This window comes from Glossina fuscipes, unplaced genomic scaffold, assembly GCF_014805625.2.
Source record: "Glossina fuscipes isolate IAEA_lab_2018 unplaced genomic scaffold, Yale_Gfus_2 117611, whole genome shotgun sequence".
NCBI classification, from domain to species: Eukaryota; Metazoa; Arthropoda; class Insecta; order Diptera; family Glossinidae; genus Glossina; species Glossina fuscipes.
The window spans coordinates 1-26,125 of record NW_024006189.1 but is presented as its reverse complement, the minus strand read 5'-3'; the positions used below and the strand labels follow the sequence as shown (position 1 = coordinate 26,125).

Genomic DNA, 26,125 nt, shown 5'->3' with positions numbered 1-26,125 from the left:
AATCACTCGAACTTATCTTTTCCTCATACGTAGCATAGAAATGCACAGACATATTAATAGTGAAAAATAATAAAATTGAAAATTAACGAAACTAATATTTTCTATAAAATTTTAAGAACCTAATATGATATACTTTCATTCTCTAAAGCTCACCTCTTGAAAAGAAAAAAAATGAGAAAAAAAAAAGGAAAATAAAATAATTAATTTTTTTTTTTAACAACTCGCTGCCTGTTTGCAGGGCATTCTAGAAATATAATATTGCAATTTTTATATGCAATGTTTAGTGATACAACTATTGAATTATGCTATGCTTGATGACGATGTTGACTGCGTAACTGGTAACAGAATTTCTTTTTCTATATGAAAGAAGAAACTGATTATTATTTTTCATTCCTTTTTTTTTTTTTTACAATTTGACCTAATTTTTCATTTACAACACTTCTCTGCAAATGTAAACGGATGAAAAACATTCACTTTTATCAGTTTTGTATTGTTATTAAAAAAAAAAAAAAAAAAACAAAAAAAACAAAATAAAAGAAAAGAAAAACAAAATAAGATAACATAAAATAGGAAAATAACGCTTTTTCTTCTTAAAGAAGAAAAATTAAAAATATTATTTAACTTAAAACTTATATTCTCTCAATTTTAATGAAGAAATAAAGAGTATGCGAGAGAGAAAGAATTTGCAAGATCTTAAAAGAAGAGCAACAGAATAAATTAATAAGAGAGTTTAAGGGACGAGCAAGATTTAAGAGAAACATTCACTCTTTGAATAAATGAAGAGAAAGTCTGTAAAATGAATTTTTTTAAAACAAAAAATTTTTTAACTTACAAAACAAACAAAAACAATTTAAATGATATAAATTAATAACAAAAAAAAATTAATTATTAAATAAAAAAAACTACCATAGGAACTGGAAAATAATTATCAAAGTTTTTAGAAAAAAAAAAAAACCATCTTTCGATCATCAGTAAATTTAAAAATTTATCTGTGCAGAGACTTTATTTTAAAGCTTAAAGTAATAAATAAATTTAATATAATATGTATTATAATAGAAAAATGAATCTTACTTTGCTATCCGTAAATTCTGCCAATACTGCCAATAAACAAATAATAAGCACCCAAGCTTGTAAAGAAGATCTTAATGATTGACACCAACTACGCCGAACTCGATAGCTCAAGAGACCAAAACGGTCTCTGGGTAACTGTTTCATATTGTTGGTTTATTGTTTATTTAAAAATATATATATATATATATATATAAATGAAATGAAGAGACAACGCGCGCCCGCCGCGAGCCACAATTGAAAACCGCAAATAAATCGCTTCAATTTTTTCTTCTTTCTTTTTCCTTTTAAACAAACCACAAATGAACTTTCTTCACTCAAACAATTGTCGAGAATTTAATGTCTTTAACTAAGATTATTAAAAAAAAGGGGAACTAAATCTTAATTATTTTGAAGAATTAAATCTAAATTTTAATAATTATTCGAATATCATTTAAATGAAATTTAATTTAAACTTTACTTTCTGTAAACACAATTTGCTCTTTTTTTTTTTTTTTTTTTTCTTTTTTTTTCTTTTAGAGAGAAAACCAAACAGCGCACAACTCTACGTTTAACATTCGCAGCACACACTGGATTTGTCTTTAAGCGGTAGAGAACGGAGACTTGGACAACAAACACAGCACGTTCGTCGAATGGTCTCCCTACATGGGGATCGACTAGCGTTCGAAATATTACTAAACATGATGAAAGCAAAAGATTTTCATTCTACTCACTATTCACGATGATCGTGCATCAACGAAGCATAATTTTCTGCAAATACAAACAAATTCCTACCAATACTAAGATATTATTAAGATCAACACATGCAAAAGCATACAACATTCGTAACCGAATTGATAAAGTGAACGGTTTGCATATATGAGTGAGTTTTGCCCGCTTTCCGCTTTGACTTCTTTAGCTTATTAAGTGATCATGGATTTCATTTCGTTTCATATGTGGAAGTGAGGATCTAGTTTGTTAAAACTGGATGATGAACAGATATTTGCCTGTTTATTTAGTATATATTTATAAATCTGCTTGTTTTTTTTTTTTTTTTTTTCTTCTTCTTCTTTTTTCACTTTTGTTTGTTTGAAAGAAAATAATTGAAAAAATTAGAACTTTGCCTTGACGTGAGGAAATAACATTAAATGCTCATTCTCACCCAGAAACAATACTTTTTCAACGAAAATGATATGAAATGATATAGAGCTCGGCCAAACCTATACTTCATAATATAATCTTTGTACAATTGCGCTTGCATATATATATATATATATAGAATGTATTTGTATATATTCATTTGTATATACATATATATATATATATATATATATAACTATATATAACTAAATCTTAATATAAAGAGCAAGTAAAACATTATTAGGTTTAGCTGAGAGATTAGTTGAAGGTTCTTTTCGTATTCGCTTTGATAACAACACTAACATTGTTGCGTATTTCCGTTTGAAATTTAGATTTTCTTCGTAAAAATTTAATTTTACATATGAAGTATGTAATGTTAATAATGTTTAATTATTATTTATGCATACGTACAAAAAATTCCTAACTTCCTAAGTTATACTAACACATAGAAAAGTTCTTCTCAAACTATTAATGCTTGCGATAAGAGAACAGTTTTTTCCCTATTAAATAAATGCCTTTTTTGATCCGATCACAGCGCTGAGATGCCTGTCTAGTAGAAAATTAAATTTGATTTCGGCTCCCATCAGCAACGAAGACTTGCAGCTGATATCTTTTTACATCAATTTGTAATATGCGATTTATTGAAACGCCCGCAATCGAAAAACTAAGGGACAGTTGATGCTCTTTTTTGAATGCCAAGTATCATATTTGTAGATATCACATATAAAACGATAATTGTATCTAAACAGAGAGGGGAAAGAGTGCTTTAGAACGTTTCTTAGAAACGCTTCACTATAAATTTCACTTAGGTTCGAGGAAACTCATCTGCGCAGACAGGCTTAGAATAACCAATACTATTTAATTCAGATTAATCAGAATACACTTGGGCTCCTTTCGTTGAATTTTTCAAATTTACCCGAAACTTTACTTTAAAAAAAACGTACTTTACATAGTCGGCAACGTTAAAGCATTGTTTATTTATTGATTATTTATTGACGCTTATGTAACCTGATAATAGGTAACAATGTCTAGCATTGCTTGAACAAGTAAAAGAAATAAAAATCTATGAAAAATATGGAGCAACAAAATAAATTTTGATAAATATATATTTTTCTTTGACTATAGAACGAGAGATTGACGATCCTGCAAACAAAGTCGTGCTATAAGTCAGTGGCTACGTTACACCATCTTCCAGTGGTTTCAAAAATTGGTGGCAGAAAAGATGTTGCAGTTAATAATCTGCGGAATGCTTTGCGTGAGGGCTTTAAAGGCTTCAGCTCACGTTAAAACGTTAAAAAAGAATTATTTCAGTCCTGTTATCGGTAACTTTTCCACTCCCTACAAACACTTCATTACAATTTCCATCCTTCCTCTTTCGCTATGATGCTTATCAGCTAACAATTCTTTGATATCTGACGGTAGGTTCACTAACTGGGAAGAAAATACATGAGGGTCCATTTGGTGCTGAAATGTTCGTAACTCAATTTTAGTACTTGGCTGAATCAAATCGAATTAAAAGGTTCACAATTCGAGGGATCTATTTAATATAAAGTGCAATCATACAAAGATAATTTTCATACCTGCATTCCCCTAATTTTGGAATAGCATTCACAAAGGTTGCACTACAGGAACACAATCCACTATTAATAGCCTTACGAGCATCCCTTTCGGAGATAAGCATTCAAATTACTATTACTATTAGGCTATGTGCATTATATGCGAGCATGGGACAAGGGGGAAGACGGGAATTAATACTATTATTATTAATATTATTACTGTTCCTATTATTACCTTTTTCTTATCATTATTTTCTTTACGTTATTATTTCTCTCCTTTAAGATATGAAAAGTTACAAAGGAGAACAGAATTATAAACAGAAGATATAGAATTACATAATTCAAAGTATATGTATATGTATATATAACTTTTAAATTTTCTGTTGTTGATTTGTTTATTTAGTGTCATCCATGAATCATCTTACTTACTCCTAGTATGTACAATGTTATGGCCCATTGTATTTTGGATTTAGTCGCACCTCTATTAGTCCTTTTTTCAGAGTTGCTATTATTTTTACTCTTTCCAGTGTCGCTTTATTGGTATTATCCATGGTATGTATTTGGTTATTTTTTCTAAGTGCTTTTTAGTTCTATTTTCGTCGCCTGGTATAAACACACCAATAAGTTGCACATTTTCTCTTTCGTATGAACCATTACGATATCGTGCCCACTATGACTTATTGAGTCTTCAGTTGGATCGTTTTATTCTAGTATAAAACGTTTTCTGTCACTTTTCATTATTTACTATTATTATTGTGAAATATTTTCTTGATGCATTAATAATCTTTGAGGATTCACGTAAAGCATTGTGTTAAATAAAATTTAACGCCGCCACATTTTTGTTATATCTTTCTCTTAACTCAAATGTAAACAAAGGAAATCACCTGCGTGCAGTTTAAAGAAAGAATCGCTTGAGGAGACCTTTCAATGGCGTGAATATATCAAATGATGGAAGTTTTAACCAATTCCATGAAAACTTCCTGACAAAACATCTAAGATTTCGAATTTTTTGTTGAAAGTTTCCAACTAGAACTTCCTGATCGTAATGATGAGTAGTAGTGAACCTATGATTCCGTTTCCGCGTTTTTTTTTTTTTTTTTCATTTTACATGTTATCTTTGGATTGTTCATTTGCATAATTCGTAATTTATGAATATTCGACTTCGCAACTCCTTTAAAGTAAACTTGGCATGACAAGAGTCATCATCAAAGAAGCTTTTAAAACTGATGTCCTTCTAAAGAGAAAAAAAAAAAGCTTTTCAGTATTTGTCGCCTTTTCTAGAATTTCATCTATTCGTAGTTTGAAGTAAATCTTTTTTTTTTTTCAACAGATGTTCTCAGGTGTGGTGTGTTGCGTTCAGCAGAAACAACTATTCCACAGAATTCGAGCGAAATATAATACGTAAGAGACGGTTCGGACATTTTCTTAAAAGGCTCCCTTACAGCGTTTGTTTTAAATTGATTGCTTAGTACTATCTATATCTTGTGTGATTAGCGATTAGTAGTATATCTCGGATTGGATATGACGGGGGTAGCCTATGTTGAGGCAGTAGCCTTACGCTTTCAGGCGAAATGTATATGATGTAGCGTTTTTGAGAGTTAAATTATGTGCTGAACAAAATACAACTTATGGAAAGCGTCTTATCTCCGTCCGATTGATGTCCGATTCTACGCTGGAGTTTTTAGAACATTAAGTTTACATATGTCGTACTCCTATTTACCTCATAATACTGTACGAAAAAATACAAAGGGCAAAGTAATGTTGTCACTGCAATTAGGCTTAATATTTTTTAGACTTTCTAATATGTAAACTATAGTCAGTCACACATGTAATTGATATTAATAATTAACATTACTCATACGCTTTGTTGTATAATAAACTTGCATGCTTTTGCGTATGTGTGAGGAAATCTAAAAATAACTGTTACGTTTATGTTGAAATAAATACATTACGCAGTTCTAGTCTAATGTTAAGAAAATTAATAAAAGTAGGTGAAAAAATTTTTAACAAAATTGTATATTTCATAAAAATTCGTGTACAATGTATGCAAATAAATATTTTATAAATATGAAAAAAAAAAAAAAAAAACATGTTTGCCTTGACTTATAACACGAAATATTTTCCAACATTGACGTATTATATGCAGCGTATTTGTTATGCAGTTTTTTATTCAACGTGCATGGATGCATTTGTATGGATATGCATTCGTGTATATGTATACAAATTTGTAAATGTTTGAAATAATAAGAAAGCATTCATTCATTTTTTAAATTTCATGCGATAACAGCAATTATAAAGTGAGACTTGTGATACCCACTTACATACTTTTGCAAACAAGTCGGAACTTATGTGCTAATTTGTTGTTTTCATTTCTTACAATTGTTGATAATTTTAACTTTAATAGCGAGCAGCAGAAGCAAAAGCAAAAGCAACAGCAGCATCAATAACTTTGCGTTTAGTTCATATCATAACAAATACTACTGCATAATATACAATATATATATGTAGGTGTATACATTTATATGTACAAATAGAAACATATATAAATGTGCATATATATACATATATATATATATATATATATATATATTTATATATATAATTATGTGAATACCTATACACAGATTAAGGATAATATTTTTTTAAAGTTTTTCTAAACGTAAATCTATGAGCAAAACTTTCAAGATTTTTAAGAAAAATGTCAAAAAAGTTATCATCTGCATGATTAACAAATACACGCAAAATCGCAAATTGTGCAAAACTATACAAGCTACATATAAAACATATAATTGCATATATATATTTATATGTATGTGTATATATATACATATATATATATATTTATGCATATATATGTATGTATGTGTGTGTGTGTGTGTGTGTGTGTGTGTGTGTGTGTGTGTGTGTGCATTTACACATTTATATTTCTATGTAAAGAATGTATGCTTTCACACACTTCTAGTGTGTGAACTATGTTATACGTGCGATATCTGCGAGCAGACATATAAACACACAAACATACACACACACACACACACACAGGCGCGCATAAGGCACATAAGACAAGTGTTCGTGAATTCACATATATTGCGCTCACACTTCGTTAGCATATTGGAGACATTCGTGTAAGTAAAGATCGAAAATCGTTGTTTTTGTTGAGCAACGATCAATGTAGTGTTGGCTGGAATTTCTTCAATAATTAGTTGTGTTGTGCCTTCGCAAGTAAGTAGTAGTTTGGCTACTGGATGAATTTGTTTGGCTTGCAGCGTGGCAAGCAATCAGTACGCTCCAGTCGTTCCATAGTGTTAGATCGTGCGCTTAATATAATAGTGCCAAGCCCGTTTGAGAGGCCCATCACTCTACCCTTTAATAGTGGGATAGATGGGGTTTGCAATAAATGAAAAAAATTTTTTAAAAAATATATATATTTTTTTATTTTATTTACTTAAAGAAAGAAAAGAAAAAAAATTTTTTTTTTTTGCAATTGTTTAATAAAAAATATAGTTAAACGATAACCACTAAATAAGAAAAAATAATAAAAACTCGAATTGTACAAAATCCCGACACACATAAAAAAGTAAATAGATCGTTAAATTAATAAAAAGCGAAAAAAAAAAAAATTTTAATAATAATTACTTTTTTTCCAACTTCATGCAAACTTTTCAAAGAAAGTTAACCGACTAGTGTTTATCGGGTGGTGTGAAATTTTTTTTTTTTTTTTCTTAAATTTCAAGTTATACATTTATTAAGTGGGAAAGTGCAAGAATAGCAAATTCTAAGCGTTGATATTTTTAGGGGTATAATGGAGCCCCGTTGGAAGCGGTAAGTCATCATTAAAAAATAAAATTCGATTTTTGGAAAAAATTTGTTCTACTCTTGAAAAATAAAATTTGCTCTAAGAAATAGAAAATATTGAGAAAAACTTTCATAATTAATTTTTTAAAATAAAATGATTTCAAGACTTTAAAGCTTAAGAGCACTAAACTCTTAAAACTCTCTTCATTTGTTGTTTATTTGATTGGTTACTCAGTAAAATTTTTTTTCTCTTCTGCAGAAGAGACAAATTCTCTTTAATTATATCTCTTACGAGTCTCTTTCTTTTTTTTTTTTTTTTTTTTGATTACTTCTGTCTGCAGCAATATGAACTTATCTTTAAGTTTAACAATTTACGCGAACATCTTAGAAGAAAAGTGATCGATATTTAATCGGAAACATTTCATATTCCAGTAATGTCACTAAAGCGGACAAGGAACATGTCAATCAGGTTAAAAGGCCATAATCAGGTTATCTATCTTTCTTTTAGTAATAAAAATAATTCTTCACATTACTCAAATAATTCAAGTTTATCTTCGTACTTCTATGTTTTATTTTTTTTTTTTCGGGAACCAAAAGTTAACTTTAGAGCACGAAATTCTGCTTTAGTTTACTTTATTGCCGTTTCTTTTTTCTGATTTTTGATAGATGAAAATTTTAAATATCATCAGTTGAAATTCTCGGAATTTACTGCGATATGATTCTTTTTGATAAGTGCAGTTCCTTCGCCGATTGTTGTTTATAAAATATATAAGAAACTTGAAAATTTTATTGCGCATAAAATATGAATTCCATTTTCCAAAAATTCTGAGTACTAACTAACTGATCGTCAATAAGTATTAAACTTCATTTGATTTTTGAGAATGTCTTGTGTATGCTATCTCCTGATGAATGACTTTAAGCAGAATTGTGGGATCGCTATGTGATATACTGTTAGACTCAAGGAGCGTTAAAGTTAAGCTTCGCTACGACTAGTTTGAAAATTTTATAAGCTATCGATAACAGAAATTCAATCGCAAAATCTCACAAACCAAATCAAGAACTTTGCAAAAGAAACAGCAATCGAGCGTGCGAAAGAAAGCTAATCTGAAAAAATGTTTTTTTTTATTCCGAACATTTTCAAGGAGCCTGTTGCGACGACTGCAGTTACAATCTTTTCGAATATTTGAAAGCTCAAAATGATGAGTTTTCGATCAAGTGGTCACCACTTATCACTTAAGGTTTTTCTCTCAACGCTCTTTTGAAGAGTAGGTCTCAGACTAAGGCGGTAAAAGCTTAGCACTTTGGCAATTCGCTATTACTACTGTTTTCCCTCTTTCCTCACTACTTTCTGATCGGCACCGTGTTACACGTATCGAGGATATCCCGTAAGCAATTGGGCATATTAAAAAAAAAAGTAAAGAAAAACTGGGCGGATAAAGAAAGAGGCGGCCGTTACTGAATGAAGGGAGCGATATGTTTAAAATTCATGTAAAATTCAGGTTGCTTATGCTTGAAAACAAAGTTATGAAATTATATAATTTTCACTATTAACTATTAACTTTTAGTTTCGTATGTGGGGCTTGGTTGTAAATCCCGGGATTATATTATTCGCTTTAATACAAACGTATTGCTTCGAATTGAGTTCAGTTTAGAAAAGGCAATTCCCGATGTCATCACTCCCTGGTAACCATAATATTAGAAGCAGTGACAATATGCACAAGCTTTTCTTCTATTAAATTTAACTTCTTCTTTTTCTTAATTTATATCCGAAAGGGCATCAAATATTAGATATTTCAAGTTTTTATTAAAAAGACATCGTAGAAGAAATGCGCACTTCTTGGTTATTCGATGAGCATTTTGACGTACTTAACGAGATTTTGACTATAAGTATTTGGAAATCCAGGGTAAGGAATTAAAAAATGTTGGGCTTCGATTTAATTTATGGAGATCTCTTCAGTGCCAAATAATTTTATATGATAGGTTAATGCATAATTATCAGGCGTTTTTAAACGGTGTTATCAGGCGTTTTTGAACACTATTTATTATGAAAATGGAAACATAAAAATACACACAGTAACATTTCTAAATGATTGATCCGGAGCGTACTCATCATCTACTGTTTGACCTTTTTGAGACAACGCTCAATGGGTGGATGGTCTACGTTGAAGTTGTCGGCTAGTATTCGACTTGTCAAGCTTTCGTCCCCTTCCAAGCCTGCCAAAACTATCTGGTCGTCGAAATTCGATGGTCGGCCTCTTCGTGACTTATCTTTCAAGTTGCCGTCGTTAGATTTGAAACGGGCAAACCATTCCCTGCATCGACTTTCACTGATTGCGCCCTCTTCGAAAAATTCGTTGAGATCGTGAAATGTGTGCGCTGCTTTCCTTTCTTTCCAACGCACTTGTAGGACCTTTGCAAGTACCTTAACCAAGTTTTGTTAAATCTGCGAAATTTTAACATTTCTTGGTTTTTCTCTTGCCATTCTTAACAATGATACAAAGCTTTACCCCCACGTCAGAAATGTGTAATGTGAAAATCTCTGTTTCCATATATATATATTTTTTATTAATGGAACGCAAGTTAATACAAAAGATGAGTGCCTTTGAAACCGAGAACAATATTATTAGTGCAGTAAAACAATGAGGTAATTTTTCATTTTTCTTACCTTGAACTAGTAGGCATTGCCGTTTATGAAAATTTGTTCACAAAAATCAAACAACATCTTAATTAATATTCACCATTACATAAGAATAAATCTCAGTCATTTAGCTCTGATATATACGAATCGACAATTACCCACCTGTGAACTAGTTGTCAAGCACTCCATTAGTTAGAAATAGAGAGAAAAAAAAGCAAGTAGCAGTCTTTGGTTTAAAATTTGTTTAAAATACGAGCTATTGTTTCGGATGGAGGTGGTAGTCATACACAACCAGGGGCATCTTATATAGCATCAAGTAAAAGGGCTTTCATTAAGCGTGATACTAATTAAACCATTGCAGTGTTTGCTACTTTTTTCTTTTATCTTACAATTAAGCTCTTAATTAGTAATTCCAAGTAATACGGTACCGATTCAATGTCGACGTAGGAGTTGGTTTAAGAAATGCATGGTCTATATATAATGGGCGTAGTTAATACTTCTTACAATCTTCTTACTTTTTACAATTTGTTAAGAAAGCAGCTTTAAGTAAATTGGGCTTCACTTTGAAGATTAGACATTGACATTATGTTTTAGATGAAAGTTCATTCAAATGTCCGTCACGGCTTTGAGCACATTGGTGCAAACGATGCGTTTAATTGTTTAATAATTGTTAAGCATTCCTTCTAACACTACTTGGGGTATGTCTGCGACAGTCCGACGAACTTTTGCCTTCAAATGTGCAAAAGTTTGTACCGCGTCAGCATAGTTATGGGCCTTAATGTAAACGAAAGCTGACCGTAGCCCAACTCTTTGATAAACAAATGATGAGCAGCCACCACTGAAGTGCTTGTTCGGTATTTTTTACATTTTTTAATGATTTCTAAAACTTCCGAAATTTTAGGTTGCTGCGTGATTACACTCCAAATTGTAATGCATATTTTAATAACTGGAACAGCACAAAAATATATATTTAAATTTGGAAATTACAATACTAGATAGTATCGCTCGTAATGAAAGAATGGTACTTACATATTAACGCCACCGCGGGAAAAATTCCATTTAAAAACCAATAAAAAGCAACCCTTTAAACTTTTGAAAAAAGTTTCTTTGCTTCAAAATATAATAATAATATAATAATAATACAAATGTTTTAATAATTTTTTTTTAATAATAACAATAATTTAGTAATAATACTTTTGCCGCGGTGGCGTTAATACGTAAACACCGGAAGAAGTTTTATAAATGAAAATATATAATTGCTTTACACACTTTTATCTGATAATAAAAGTTGCAAATAAAAACGTAACAAAAATGTACTCCAGTTGTCTGATTATTTTGAAACTTCGGTCGCTGGATTTTCTAGATAAACAAGTTTCGAAGAACAATTGCCTTTAAGACAGAAATTCCGGTTGATTAAGCTAACCTACTTATTTCTGAATCTTTGATAGGTTAGTGTAACGGTTGCAACCAAATTTTCCAAATTGTAACTTAGACAAATAACTATTTTCGTTGGCTTCTCCCATGGTTTATAAAAAATCATTTGAAATGAAACACTGGTAGATTTATCTATTAATAAGATAGATTTGCGGTGAGAAAGTCTACAAATTTTAAATGCTTTAAAAATATCACTTTACACTTAACTGCACCTTTGGTGTTTTTTTTTTTCTTTCACAGGCTACTCTTTGCCGCAATCATAGCTGAAGTTCTAATAGGATCAGACGCTGTAAGTGTTCTATTTGCTTTTTTCTTTTTTTGGGTAACTTCTGCATTCATCACGGTAATGTAAGTGCAAGCAAGAAGTAAGGTCAAGTGAAATTTTACGTCAAATATAAAATTCCAACTTAACAGCTACCCACATATTATTAACTTCTGCACTACGAGATCGGTAAGCAAGGGACAGTCGGAACAGGGATGCCATCTTAAGTTAATTAAATTCTATCCGAAAAGGAGTGTGACAATATAATTTTGAACTCCATTCTTATAGCTCTCTATCAAGAGTAGTAGTTGATCGCAACAAACCGAAATTCAGTGTTCTTTCCGATATTTAGGCTTGTTTGCATTATATGTAATATGTTTGTCCTACTCACATACATGGTAAGTACACCTTTACCCACTCCAGAGAATGGTTAGCGTTTTGTTATTCCACTTTTCATAACTAAAGACAAAAAAGATAAAGATAAAGTGACGATATTACCGTCGTAACATTTCGAGCATATTCATAACATTCCCAGAGCAGTGTTCAGTTGTCTGTCTGTTATTGAAGTAATCATAGTTACGAAAATTGAAAGCTATTCGTTTAAGCTAACTTTTTTAAAAATTACAATAATGCGGCCAATGAAAATGTTTATTGTACGTATCGGCAATAAAGTCAAACTTCTCCAAACGGTATATAGTTCCTTTTATTAATGATAACGGTATACACTATTACATAGCAGCGTTCAACTTCAATTGCAAAGCTTTTCAGAACATGTATCGTAAATCCAGTTGATCCATTAATACGCACGTAAACACGAAAAAATGTATAATTTTTTTCTCTTAATTTAACGATTCAAACTTTCTAGAATAACTTTTGAACGCTATTACTATTCCTTCCAGCAATTTTGGAAAATTGCCGACACAGGTGCAACATCAATATCGGAAAGACATTACCGGCCAGAATATCCACAGCCATTGCCCAATCCAATTGACGATAGTTATGCGGTGGTAGATAGTCCCAATGCCTTGCCACCAAAAAATTGTACTAGTGGTCCGGTTGGTTGTATTCCTAAATGTTTCGCGGAGAAAGGTAATCGTGGCCCACATGGCCCCATTGGCGTTCCGGGTCCCAAAGGACATCAAGGTTATCCTGGCATAGAGGGACCACCTGGCGACAAAGGTCAAAAAGGTGATCCCGGCCCTATGGGTCCTCGTGGATTAAAAGGTGAAAGAGGCACTTCGGGCATTCCTGGTATGCCAGGTGTTCCCGGAATTCAAGGTGTCTCCGGCAATCCAGGTGCTCCTGGTATACCTGGTAAAGATGGATGCGATGGCGAAAAGGGTTTACCTGGCGTTGCTGGTCTAAGTGGTATGACAGGACCTCGCGGTTATCCCGGTGTCCCCGGTGTAAAAGGCGAAAAAGGTGAACCAGCCAAAGAAAATGGTGATTATGCGAAAGGGGAAAAAGGTGAGCCGGGTTTTGCTGGTCGCTCTGGGAACCCAGGTCCAGATGGTCCGCAAGGCTCTAAAGGTGATCGTGGAGATACTGGTCCATACGGAGTACCAGGTCCTCGTGGGGATCGCGGCCAAAAAGGTGACAAAGGCGCACCTTGCTTTGCTCCTCCTCAACCAGGCAAAAAAGGACAAAAAGGCGAAAAAGGTGAACCGGCTCGAAATGCAGCTCCTGTACATGGTAGCGAAACTATCAGCGGAGAAAAGGGAGATCGTGGAGAGAAAGGAGATAACGGTCCCCCAGGTGAAAAAGGCGAAGTCGGATATCCTGGTGAACCAGGTCGTGATGGCATGAAGGGAGAAAAAGGTCTCCCTGGTCCGTCCGGTGATAGAGTAAACTAAGCATAAAATCTTTTAGAGTTCATCATTACATTTCAGTGTATTTGTAGGGCCGTCAAGGCAACTTTGGCCCGCCTGGTCCATCTGGTCAAAAAGGAGATCGTGGCGAAACTGGTTTGAATGGCCTAGCTGGCAAACCCGGTCTAAAAGGTGAACCTGGTCGTCCGGGAAAAGCTGGCGAACGTGGTCTACTCGGCCCACCAGGTCCTCCTGGTGGTGGGCGTGGATCTCCTGGTGCTCCGGGACCAAAAGGTCCGCGGGGATATACCGGTCCACCGGGCCCAAAAGGTTTGGATGGTTTTGATGGAATTCCTGGTCCACAAGGTTTACCTGGCGCCAAAGGTGGCCCCGGTGTTCCTGGTTTACATGGCGTTGAAGGTCCAGCCGGTGAAAAAGGCGAAAGGGGCAATCCCGGTCGTCAGGGTTCGGTAGGACCTATCGGTCCACAGGGTCATACGGGCCCTCCTGGTCCGGAAGGGCAAAAGGGTGAGCCCGGTCTTCCGGGATACGGCGAAAGAGGATTAAAAGGCGACGATGGAACCCCCGGGTGAGTTGCGTAGTATTTGCCTCTTGTAATATTGACAAGAGAACACCTTAAATCGTCCGTCAAAGTCACCACAACTTAACAGTTCGGCTATTAAGAATTCGATGGCCTACTGTTTACTGAAATTTTCAATAAGAACCAAGCTCTTTCAAAAATTTATAACAAAGCAATTTGTTTTTTATTTGTTTAGTATACCCGGTCTTAAAGGTCAAAAAGGCGAACGAGGTTTTAAAGGAAATCTTGGTGCTCCCGGTGACTCTCAATTAGGACGTCCCGGTACACCAGGGCGTATTGGTGTACCTGGGCAGAAAGGTGATCCAGGTCGTCCTGGCGCACCAGGTCAAAAAGGCGAAATGGGACCAAAAGGTGATATTGGCGGAAGGTGCTCAAGTTGTCCCCCCGGATTTAAAGGTGATAAAGGAGAACGTGGACTTGATGGGGCTCCTGGAAGCCCTGGACTTCGTGGACCTCCTGGGGAACGTGGTTATCCTGGTGAACGTGGTTCTGATGGCATCGCCGGCTCGCCTGGTGCACCAGGAGATAAAGGTTTCGACGGCCTACCAGGTCTTCCTGGTCCGGATGGCCCCGCCGGCAAAGATGCGTTGCTTGACTTGGATCTCATTAATGTCGAAAAGGGTGAAAAAGGAGAACGAGGCTACAAAGGTGCTCTTGGTCCTAAAGGTGATAGGGGTGAAGCTGGTTTTCCAGGTATACCAGGTCAAAAAGGTGAAGTAGGCGAAAAAGGTGATAAAGGTTACTCTGGTCCAAGCGGAACTGATGGTATTCCCGGAAATCCTGGTAGAGATGGTCGCGACGGTGTCCCTGGTCAAAGCATAAAAGGTGACGCTGGAAAGCCAGGGCTAGACGGAGAAAAGGGAGATAAGGGCTTTTCTGGGCCACAAGGAACAAAAGGTGAACCAGGATCCTGTGATATAGACAACATCAAAATGCCTCTCAAAGGAAATAAAGGTGATCGAGGTGACCAAGGTAATCCAGGCCCTATGGGTCCAATGGGCGAAAAAGGCGATATCGGTAGACCAGGACAAAAAGGTGATCAAGGTGCTGTGGGCCCAACAGGTCCTGTAGGACCACGTGGTTTGGCAGGCCCACGTGGAGAAAAAGGTAATATAGGTCCAATGGGTGCTCCTGGTAACCCAGGCAAAGATGGTATGAGAGGACCTCCTGGAAGAGGCGGCGTCCCAGGACAGAAAGGTGAGCAAGGCATTGCTGTGGCTGGACCTCCTGGGCCTCCTGGTCGTATGGGCATGCCTGGCGAAAAGGGTGAGCGAGGTCCCACCGGTCCTTATGGGCCTCCTGGTTTAGATGGAGCTCCTGGTTACCCTGGAGACAAGGGTGAAACTGGTTTTCCAGGTACACCCGGATTCTCTGGTCGTGATGGCGAAAAAGGTGATATGGGTCCCTTGGGACCTCAAGGTCCTCCTGGCCCTCCTGGCAAACCCGGTGTAGATGGAGTTCAGGGTCGCGATGGTGCAAAAGGTGAACAAGGCAGTCCTGGCATGGTAGGAATGCCTGGTTTAAAAGGTGAACGTGGTGCTCCTGGCAATGATGGTCCTAAAGGATACCCTGGTATAACGGGACATGCTGGTCGACGTGGTCCTCCTGGACCAGCTGGAATCCCTGGTAAGCTTTATGACGAACCTACTTTTTTTCTTTACTCATAATAACACATTTCATTCTCAGGCGTGAAGGGAGACAAGGGCGAGCGCGGATTGACCGGAAAAGATGGATTACCTGGCCCACGTGGTCCGCAAGGACCGTCTGGAATTATGGGCGTCAAAGGTGATACAGGACCAGTTGGTCCACCAGGAGCGGATGGTATACCAGGTTTAGAGGGAGAAAAGGGAGAATACGGTCCCCCGGGAGCAGATGGTTTACGCGGTGAGCCAGGCGACGTTTCTGAAAAAGGTCAAAAGGGTGAGCCAGGACCACCAGGACTGCGTGGTGAAAGTGGAAGGCCAGGAACTCCCGGATTAATTGGTGAAAAGGGTGTGCCTGGTCTTGCGCTACATGGACGACCGGGTGCTCCTGGTGAAAAGGGTGATAGGGGTCGGGACGGTATAGACGGCCGGGAAGGAACCCCTGGACAGAAGGGTGACCAAGGTTATCCTGGTCCCCTCGGAGCAAAAGGTGACAAAGGTGCAATTGGTCCTCCCGGTGTGCCGGGTCATCCCGGACTGGATGGTAAGCCAGGAGAAATCGGTCTCCCCGGTCCGATGGGTCATACCGGCATAAAAGGCGATAAAGGAGAACGCGGCTTCCCAGGTGTTAATGGACCTAAAGGAGATAAAGGCGAAACCGGTTTACCTGGTTTCAATGGAACACCTGGCGCTAAAGGAGATCGTGGATTACCAGGAGCTCCTGGCCTCAACGCAGTACCAATCACGATTAAAGGTGAAAAAGGAGATATGGGTGAACCCGGTCTTATTGGTATGCCTGGTCCTGCCGGCGAGAAAGGTAATCAAGGTCCAGCAGGCTTCCCCGGCGCGAAAGGTGACAGAGGTCTAACCGGTCCTCATGGCAGCCCAGGATTAAACGGAACTCCAGGTCAAAAAGGTGAAATAGGACCTATGGGGGACGTTGGCGTTCCAGGCTTAACAATAAAGGGTGAAAAAGGCTTGCCTGGGCGTACCGGTAAAAATGGACGGGAAGGTAATTTCATACACGTTATACTCATACACTCAAATATCGTAAACTTAGCCCCATATTGTTATTTTAGGTGCTCCTGGCCCCGCTGGTCAAAAAGGAGAAAAGGGCTTACCTGGTCTTCCCGGAAATCCTGGACCTGAAGGCCAACCTGGCCCTATTGGCCCTCCTGGTCCAAAGGGTGAGCGCGGCTCCATGGGATCACCTGGCAGGGATGGTGGTGATGGCATGCCTGGTGCTGCAGGCGTTAAAGGCGACATGGGCTATCCTGGACCCAAAGGTGAAATGGGTTTGCCAGGACTTCAAGGTCAAAAAGGCGAAAAAGGTGACTACGGTTTAATGGGAGCTCCTGGCATGCCAGGATCGACTGGTCAAAAGGGTGACATGGGTCAACCTGGACTTGATGGCCGCCCTGGTGGTGCCACCAAGCCTGGCTCACCCTTCGCGCCCTTTTGACCAAACTAGACTTGATGGCCGCCCTGGTCCTGTCGGAGCACCAGGTGAAATGGGTTTTACTGGCCCGAAAGGACGTGACGGCCGTGATGGTTTATCTGGTCAAAAGGGCGCAAAGGGTGAGCCAGGCATGGTGCCCCCACCAGGGCCGAAAGGTGAGCCAGGATATCCAGGAAGAAACGGCCAAAAGGGTGAAACAGGCCCTCCTGGTCCACGCGGTCTGGTTGGTCTCAAAGGCGAACGCGGTGAAAAAGGAGAACAAGGTTTAATTGGTTTGACTGGCCCAATGGGACGTCCTGGTCCGAAAGGCGACCAAGGACTACCCGGCCCCGTAGGTCGAGATGGACCACCAGGTCTAACAGGTGGAAAAGGCGATGCCGGCTTACCTTGTTCCGCAGCTCAGGATTACCTTACTGGAATTCTGCTAGTGAAGCATAGTCAGTCAGAAGAAATTCCACGATGCCAACCAGGTCACATCGAATTATGGAACGGATATTCTATGCTCTATATCGACGGTAACGATTACGCTCACAATCAAGATTTAGGATCTCCCGGGTCTTGTGTGCGTCGGTTTTCAACACTGCCCGTCTTATCGTGCGGACCCAATAATGTATGCAATTATGCTTCAAGAAACGACAAATCATTTTGGCTCACAACTTCAGCACCACTACCAATGATGCCAGTACAAGTCCAAGACGTCAGCCGTTATATATCTCGTTGTACCGTATGTGAAGCACCATCGAATGTGATTGCTGTGCATAGTCAATCGATCGAGATACCAAATTGCCCAGCCGGTTGGGAAGGTCTTTGGATCGGTTACAGTTTCCTAATGGTAATTTCAATTCAATATTTGATAAAAGAAATAAAAACAAATTATTTTTATTCTTAGCACACTGCCGTAGGTAACGGAGGTGGCGGTCAAGCATTAGCTTCCCCAGGCTCCTGCCTGGAAGATTTCCGAACAACGCCATTCATTGAATGTAATGGGGGTAAAGGTCAATGTCATTTCTACGAGACCATGTCCAGTTTCTGGTTGGTAACACTAGAAGATTACCAACAATTCCAGAGACCCGCAATGCAAACCATCAAAGCAGGGGAGCTACTGACGCGGATTTCGAGGTGCCAAGTATGTATAAAAAATTCATCATAAGCAAGGGTGGTCCCTTCTCTCTCCCTTTATGTTCACCCTTAGCTTATATTTCCACCTGGTCGCTATCCTTTTTTGTTTTCATAACTACTCTCTCTCTCTGTTTTTTTTTTTTAATTAACCTTAAAAAATATATCGCTAAAAATTTCTTAAATACGAAACAGACAATATACACATTCACAACATGAAATGAATACTTTTGCTAAGTAATCGAATGCCAAACATGTTAAAATAAATGTAAAAATTTTTACCGAATTAAACTAAACACCAACACCAATACAATTTAAATATAAAACAGTGCATATATAACTTTTTATAAACGAATTTAAAGTTCATTTTTAATACTTTTTTTTAATTATTTTATTATTAGTGTTTTTTAACTTAAGTAAGAAGCAAATAAATAATTAGAGGAAAAGCTAATTGTGAAAAAAAAAAATGAAATTATAAAGATATAACGGATAATATTATATGAAGCGAATTGTAACTGAAAATATTTCAATTCAAAATAATATGGTAATACGAAAGATATTTTAATTAAGAAATTCCAAGCCAAAAATTATAACATATAATGAAGTACTTGTGACGAATATTAAAAGAAAGAAAAAACAATTTTAATATCATTTCTTTTAATTTATATTAAAGAATGCATTTTTTTTCTCTCCTATTTCCCCTTTTTTTTTTTTTTTTGTTTTAATTATAATCTGACCAATAACTGCCATACAGTTTTCTTCGTATGTAATTAACTGTTTTATTAACAAAAAAATCAAATCAAGTCGAAATAAATGAATGCATACAATTACATAGAATCCCTAATCCCTAACGAATAAGTTGTAATATTTTACATTATGTATAAATTTAACATCAACAAAACCAAAAATATAAATAAAGAAATTCTCATTAAAAAAAAAAAAAACAAAAGTAATAGTGAAGCGACTTTATTATCAAATATTCCGAATTAAACGTACATGCAAGCATGTGCTTCGCTCTGACTTAACAAACTATAGGCGTGTGAGCAAAAGTAAATAGAGGACAAACTTTATCTTGCAATCGCAATATTGGGTGCAGGAAAGGTTTCATCACTTTCATCAAAATTTAAATCCTTTTTTTATACTTAAATAAATTTCTTTATATCAAGCACATGCCACGTTGATCGACAATGTTTCTTGCTAAAATTCTTACGCGTCCTCTGTAAAATTACTGAGATCTCTGAACTGAGTGATTTTCACAGATCTTTTTTGTAATCGGTTTTACATCATTCAGCGAGCTCCGCATAGCTAAGTTCTCTTAGTTACATCGAAGATATTCTATACTCTGCCATTACGGCGGCGGGAGGCGATCATTTTGCTATTTGTCAACTATGGAGGCTTTACCTCAACTGCTTGTTTTAATCGCATTATCTGTTGATAGTATTATTTTGATAATATAGAGCAAATGTGGAACAGCTCACGATGTACGGTTCGTTTTCAATCCCATCAAACACAAAGCCTTACCCTACCAAAATGATTTAATTTCGATACGTCATTATAATTCGCTGATGACAATTTGATCCATTAAATTTTTCGTTGCCTATTCGTGGCACAGTCTTAGGTAAACAGTTAAAAACTGTTTGTTGATCAATATTTAGTTCCACAGCCTGCGAAACATTTTCGTCTTAATCGAAATGATATGGTAAAACATAGTAAGCTTGTTTCGCAGTTTAGATTCATTTTTAAGAGACAATTACTTTCGGTTGCACTAATAAATCTCACGATGTTTTTTATTGTAATTATATATGAACTATTATCTTCCATAAGCATCATAACATTAAAATTACGCGACTTTAAAGCCATCTATAGTGAAAACGCCAAAATTCTTACTAGTTCAAAATCAAGCGTTGGGTTCAAGTAACCCAACAATCCTCTTCGAAAACAATTAACCCTTAATTTTTTATTACTACGATTATTATTATAGCTAAGCGCTATAGGTGTAGCACATTCGTAGTCGGAAAGAAATGGAAGAAAAGCAAAATATAGGTGTGGCCTCAGTCTGGGAGGAATGTGCCCGTTCGGTAAATCTCAAGGTCTTGCACTATAGTTACGGCAAGACACCAAACGCAATGAAATTACGTTCTATCGCACTGAGAATTGAACGCAGCTATAGTGGGTTGACTATTTGGCTATGTGGTAAACCCAAACGTGAGGTTTCCTCTTCGCAGCTTTGAATCGCTTAATAAATCTACTGAATTGTTTTTTAAACTACATACGACATTTTTTTATATTTTGTCTTTGGTAAGCAATTGTTATTCATAGGATATTGTGCCAGCAAATGTCGACGTTACGCACGGACTAATGCCGCAAAATCGTCACGATATTTGTGCAACAATACGGATGTGCATGGCTAGTAAATGCTCAATATTTTATGAATATTTAACATTGGGCGTCTAATAAAGAAACTTGAAGGGCGCAGTGCGAGAAGTTACAAATTTTACTTCTAAAATCTACATATTGGTGATCATAATGTTTGTGTAACGCCAGGCGAAAAAAAGAAAACCGAAAAACCGACTTAGGAGACGGAAAGTCTCAAATTTTGTGCTTGTAATAGTGATAGTATCATTAATGTTTCCAAGGGTTACCAATAGAAGAAATGGACTTTACAAACCTAGCAAAGTAAAAGTCTGATAACAATGAAGTGCCCACAAAAGTCAATAACATGAGACTTTTAGAAAATAGATAATTTGAATAGTAAGAGGAGAAAAAGTAAAGGAATAAATTACATATAACAAGTAAAAATATTATAGTAGGACACCGCCCACTATTAAACACCCTACACCACTTTGCTTGAGACAGTGATTATTATAAGGGACTTTTCAAAATACGGCGTTATATAGGCGATGGTTGAAAAAGTGGTCCGATGAAAACATTTTCAATAACTTTCGTCCGTAGGCCAAAACATGTAGGTGTACTAAATTTTATCAAAATATCTTAAGTATTACGATCTCTTTGGTTTTCCTCCGAATCAGTTCACAGATCGTCCCAAATTTTCTACGTACTCCTGCGAAATATGAAAATCATAAACATGTCGTATTATTATTATTTTCCTCCTCTGGCTGACGTTGATGTTTTCAAATAGATACAAATTTTCGACCGTTCTTGGTGCAATCCCGAAAGACTCTAATCACAATGAATCCTTTTCTTACCTTATAAATATTAAAAGAAAAAACTACATTAATTTGGATAGCGTTTAGAATGGCAACCACCTTCCATTAAGTGTCTTAATAATCTTAACAAATTTTCACCCTCAACACGTAGAGGCAAATGTAAAAAGCCGGTAATAAAAATAATGATAAAATGAAGAAAAAAAATGTAGTAAAAGCATAAAACTGAATTCAAATTGAGGGCATATTATCATGTGGGTTTCATGGAAGAAAGGGAAATGAGGAGAACAAAAGATAAACTCCGTAAAAATGCGAACTGGAACTGGAAATACAATGACAACAAATTAATACGATGTTAAATAGCACTAGCAACGACAAGTGACAAGTGCTGCAGGAGCGCTTGCGTTAATATACATATATCTACATATACTTTCATTCATATACATATATATATATGCGTATGTATAAACACACATAGGGGTGGTTAATATCTTTTTTTCAATAACCCATCCATATAATATTTCGTGTAGATAAAACGGTAGTTGGTTTTGTCAGAAGTCAAATTGGAATTGTAAGAGTTAGACGTGAAAATCGTATCAGACAGAAAGAAAAAAAAAAAAAAAAAAAAAAATTAGCATAAGAAAAAGTCAAATTTCAATAATTATTAAATCAAATAATTGTGTGTTAACATTTTTAAGTTATTTTTTATGATTTGTTTTTTTTTTTAAGTTACCGTTAAGCACAAAAATTGCAAAATTGAAAATCGAATGCATAAAATTGAATAGTTCTTTGAAAGATTTTAAATAAAATTTTGATGCACTTGCTTAACCAAGTGTCCTGAGCGGATGTCATCGAGCAACCCCTAAAAGGTTAAATAAATGCAATTGCATACGCGTATACAATTATTCATCAACTTCCTTTACTTACCCCGCTACGCACGTATGTACGTGTTGGTGTTGTGCTTATAAGAAAGTTTAAATAAATTCTCTGAATGATTATCGTTTTGTTGTTGTTCTTCCAATCAATCTGCCTGTATTGTCAGCGTTTAGTGTTATACATTCATGACCGATGGATCAATCCGAAAAATGTGCGCCTATTAAAAGAAGCAGCAGAATCAGCTAAAAGTACGAAAATAGGTCCAGATGAATATCAAGGATGTCAAGTGAAACGATCCAGAAAACGAGGTTATGTTTTGAACTCGAGCAGTTCAAATGCGTTAGGTGGCAACGAGTATTGTCGTTTCTGCGCTAATACACCGCAGGGCTACTGCCGTCATCATTTTCATTTACAAGAGTTGCATATGCATAAATTACAACAACAAAAGGAATATAATAACAGTCTGTGGTGTTCGTTGGGTAGAAGTTTTGAAAGGACGGCAGATTTGCGGCAATTACGTAGAATAAAACGTGAATTAAAACGTAATTTGCAACAACAAAAACAGCAAAACATCCAACCAATTCCTTTACTATCAAAATACAAAAACGTTGAAAGTCATTTTTTAGCACAGGAGGAGCAAACTTCACCCACAGATTCCGGTTATCAGTCCAGCCCATTGACTTCCCCTTCAAGTGTTATCAGCACCACACACAGTGAATTCATTTCGTTACTGTCACCTGATCATGCTGGTTTAATATCGCCTTCACCTTTTGAGGACCGTCAAAGTGCGTTCGGTGTTAACAGCTGCGGTCCAGCCTCCCAAAGTTTTGTACCTTACGATCATAGAACTGGTTTATCTACCACATACTTGTGAAAATTTTTGCCTTTGTTTATTTGCTTTTCCCTCTTTGAAGAAGACTTTAACAGATAATCTATTCTACAAGACTTGTTGAAAGATGCTCAAATATACAAATATTGATTGAATTTGAAGACCAATTGGGTTTTAACAACCCCCACCTGCATATACACCTGAATAGCGCTATTGAGTTTAACAAGAAAACACTTGAATCTATTCACAAAAGTACTTGAAAGAACTTAGCTAAGTAAAAAAAAAAAGAAAAAAAGAAATTCCCAAGCATGCCTGATGAATACTAATAACCGCTGAAAGGGCATTTATTAAAAGCACAAAAGCAAAATTACAATATGACTTCAAGTGAGAGTAGCACCAGTTCGTCACGAAACAGCACACCGCGCCATCGTCAACGCTCCAATGCTAGATCAGCGAATAATTCGCCTACAACATCGATCCTTAAGCGTAACGCTATGTCTAGAAAAGCACTTGTACCTCTAGAACATGGTTGTGAAGATAACTGGACTTGGAGTCGGCGACATCGTTCCAAAGAAGTAGTATTAAGTGGACCCAATGACCGTACTGTGCATTTCCATCCGAATTGGAGTAAAGGTACTGCCGGTGTACAAGGTAAACGGCCTTTAAATAATGGTCGTTTTTATTGGGAGTTACACGTCTCGCAACGTATATTCGGTACAAGCATTATGTTTGGTATCGGTACCAATAAAGCACGCTTGCATGCAAATTCATTTCGTAATATGTTAGGCGAAAATGTACACGGTTGGGGTCTATCCCATAAAGGCGTACTATGGCACGATGGTATTGCGCTGCTTTATACGAAACGATTTAAAGAAAATCAGGCCACAGTTATTGGCATATTATTCGACGGTATCGAAGGGACATTAACCTACTATAAAGATGGTAAATGCTTGGGCGTAGCATTTCATGGTTTAGACAAGGTAAGCAGAAGGAAGACCAGAACAAGAAAGTAATTTTCTCTCTCTGTGATCCATAAAGATTTATTCATAATAGATTCAAGCTTCTTCATCCCTCATCTCTCTTCATTCCTCATCTACTTTCACTTCTAGTGATTAAACAATTGCCAAATAAGAAGGAAAATTCGGAAGAAGAGTATCAAGACATAAATTTCGTTTTCTTGATTGATGAAACCATATATGATGATTAAGAAACCATATGCGAAGATTTTCCGTTTTTCTAAATTAAAAGAAATTTAACAATCCCAGATTAAGAAATATATATTTATGGCGATTTTTAACAAACCCCATGGCAAATTCACTCTATTTTCAGCAAAACTAATTATCTAATTTTAAGGAGAAAATAAAATCGTGATTTCTGTCCTAAGAAATAGCTTAAGGAAAATTACAATTATCATTCGCAAAGTTAGGTACTTTCAATCTATCAATCTGTTCACTAAATTATTCCTTCAATTTTAATTTTATTGTCCGAAAGAGTCTCAAAATATTTGTAAGTGTTTCTTCTTCGCCAAATTGCTTCTGTTTTCAAAGAATTTGCATTGAATTACTCGAAAAGGTGTTGATCAAGTCCTCCTCTTATTGTAATTAGTTAACTTTATACTGCCCCTCGCATACAAGAAAACGTGGATATCATAAAGTGTCGCTTGCGGGGTAAATAACTAGGTTCTCAGAGAGACCACTGTGCTATTTGCTGTCACAATTCCAATCCGTGGCAGACACAAGCTTGATACATGTCCTTTCTTGAGAAATGTTTAATACAAAACACTGCTATTAAAGGACTTAATTCGCCAAATGTGTATCCAGTAATGTCACTTCCTCTCTGCCACATTTCATTCGAATGTCCTTTATCGAGATTTATTGACTGCTCAAGAACAGGCATGATTACGAGCACGTGAGGGCTTTGATACCTACATTGTATTCTATAGCTATACAAAGTACATCAAATGTAAATAGTTGCCCTTTATCTTTTCCATATTCGTTCAATAATATGCTTCATTTTGTAACCTCCAAATACCCTTGGGTGTTGTTAGATGTACAGGCCCATATAATCTAGTTATCTGACGCCTTTTAATTAATGAGTAATAAATATATAAATATGTATTTATATGCAGACATCGATTTAAAAGTCAATATTCAATTCTACAAGCTCATATTAATTGTTTAGTAATCACTTCCATCCGCCAACCAGAGCAAATACCACCATCATCTAGACTTTCATAAACTCCGCCCGCTCTTTAACCATGCATTGCCTTCGAACCTGTTTATATATATATATATATATATATATTTACATTTTCAGATTAAGGAGCCCTTATACCCAGTCGTCTGTTCCACAGCAGCCAAAACTGAAATGACATTAAAGTGCGCACGTCGCGATTTTGTCAATCTACAGGATCGTTGCCGTGCCGTGATTATGAAACATATAAAAACCCGCCAGGATTTAATACAATTGAAGTTGCCAGCTATTATAAGCAATTATTTAGCGGAAGTTCTAGGCGATTACACACCGTTAAGGCAGGTGGATAATTATGATTTGTTATTTGATTTTTAGATATATGTGCTTTTAATTAACTGAATCAGCGTAATTAATGTTAATAAGATTTTAAAGGAGAAGAATTGAAAGAAAAGGTCTCATGATAACATTTACAGTGCCATGATTTAGATAAATTAATCAGTAATTAATTCTCGCTCATTTATATATATATATATATATATATATATATATATATATATATATATA

General features: G+C 36.1%; 3 protein-coding genes across 3 annotated transcripts; all 3 read left to right on the top strand.

The window, feature by feature from the left end:
- Window positions 1-7,332: 7,332 nt before the first annotated feature.
- On the top strand, window positions 7,333-18,627 carry LOC119644478 (collagen alpha-1(IV) chain-like). Its single transcript, XM_038044035.1, has 9 exons — window positions 7,333-7,565; window positions 11,851-11,899; window positions 12,772-13,716; window positions 13,773-14,269; window positions 14,457-15,907; window positions 15,968-16,936; window positions 17,004-17,345; window positions 17,413-18,215; window positions 18,273-18,627. The coding sequence occupies exons 1-9, from the start codon at window positions 7,546-7,548 to the stop codon at window positions 18,531-18,533; spliced, it is 5,337 nt and encodes a 1,778-aa protein (XP_037899963.1). The 5' UTR covers window positions 7,333-7,545; the 3' UTR covers window positions 18,534-18,627.
- A 3,787-nt stretch (window positions 18,628-22,414) lies between these two features.
- On the top strand, window positions 22,415-23,436 carry LOC119644480. Its single transcript, XM_038044038.1, has one exon. The coding sequence runs from the start codon at window positions 22,655-22,657 to the stop codon at window positions 23,411-23,413; it is 759 nt and encodes a 252-aa protein (XP_037899966.1). The 5' UTR covers window positions 22,415-22,654; the 3' UTR covers window positions 23,414-23,436.
- Window positions 23,437-23,728: 292 nt separating this feature from the next.
- On the top strand, window positions 23,729-26,072 carry LOC119644479 (SPRY domain-containing SOCS box protein 3-like). Its single transcript, XM_038044037.1, has 2 exons — window positions 23,729-24,348; window positions 25,685-26,072. The coding sequence occupies exons 1-2, from the start codon at window positions 23,743-23,745 to the stop codon at window positions 25,934-25,936; spliced, it is 858 nt and encodes a 285-aa protein (XP_037899965.1). The 5' UTR covers window positions 23,729-23,742; the 3' UTR covers window positions 25,937-26,072.
- Window positions 26,073-26,125: the final 53 nt, after the last annotated feature.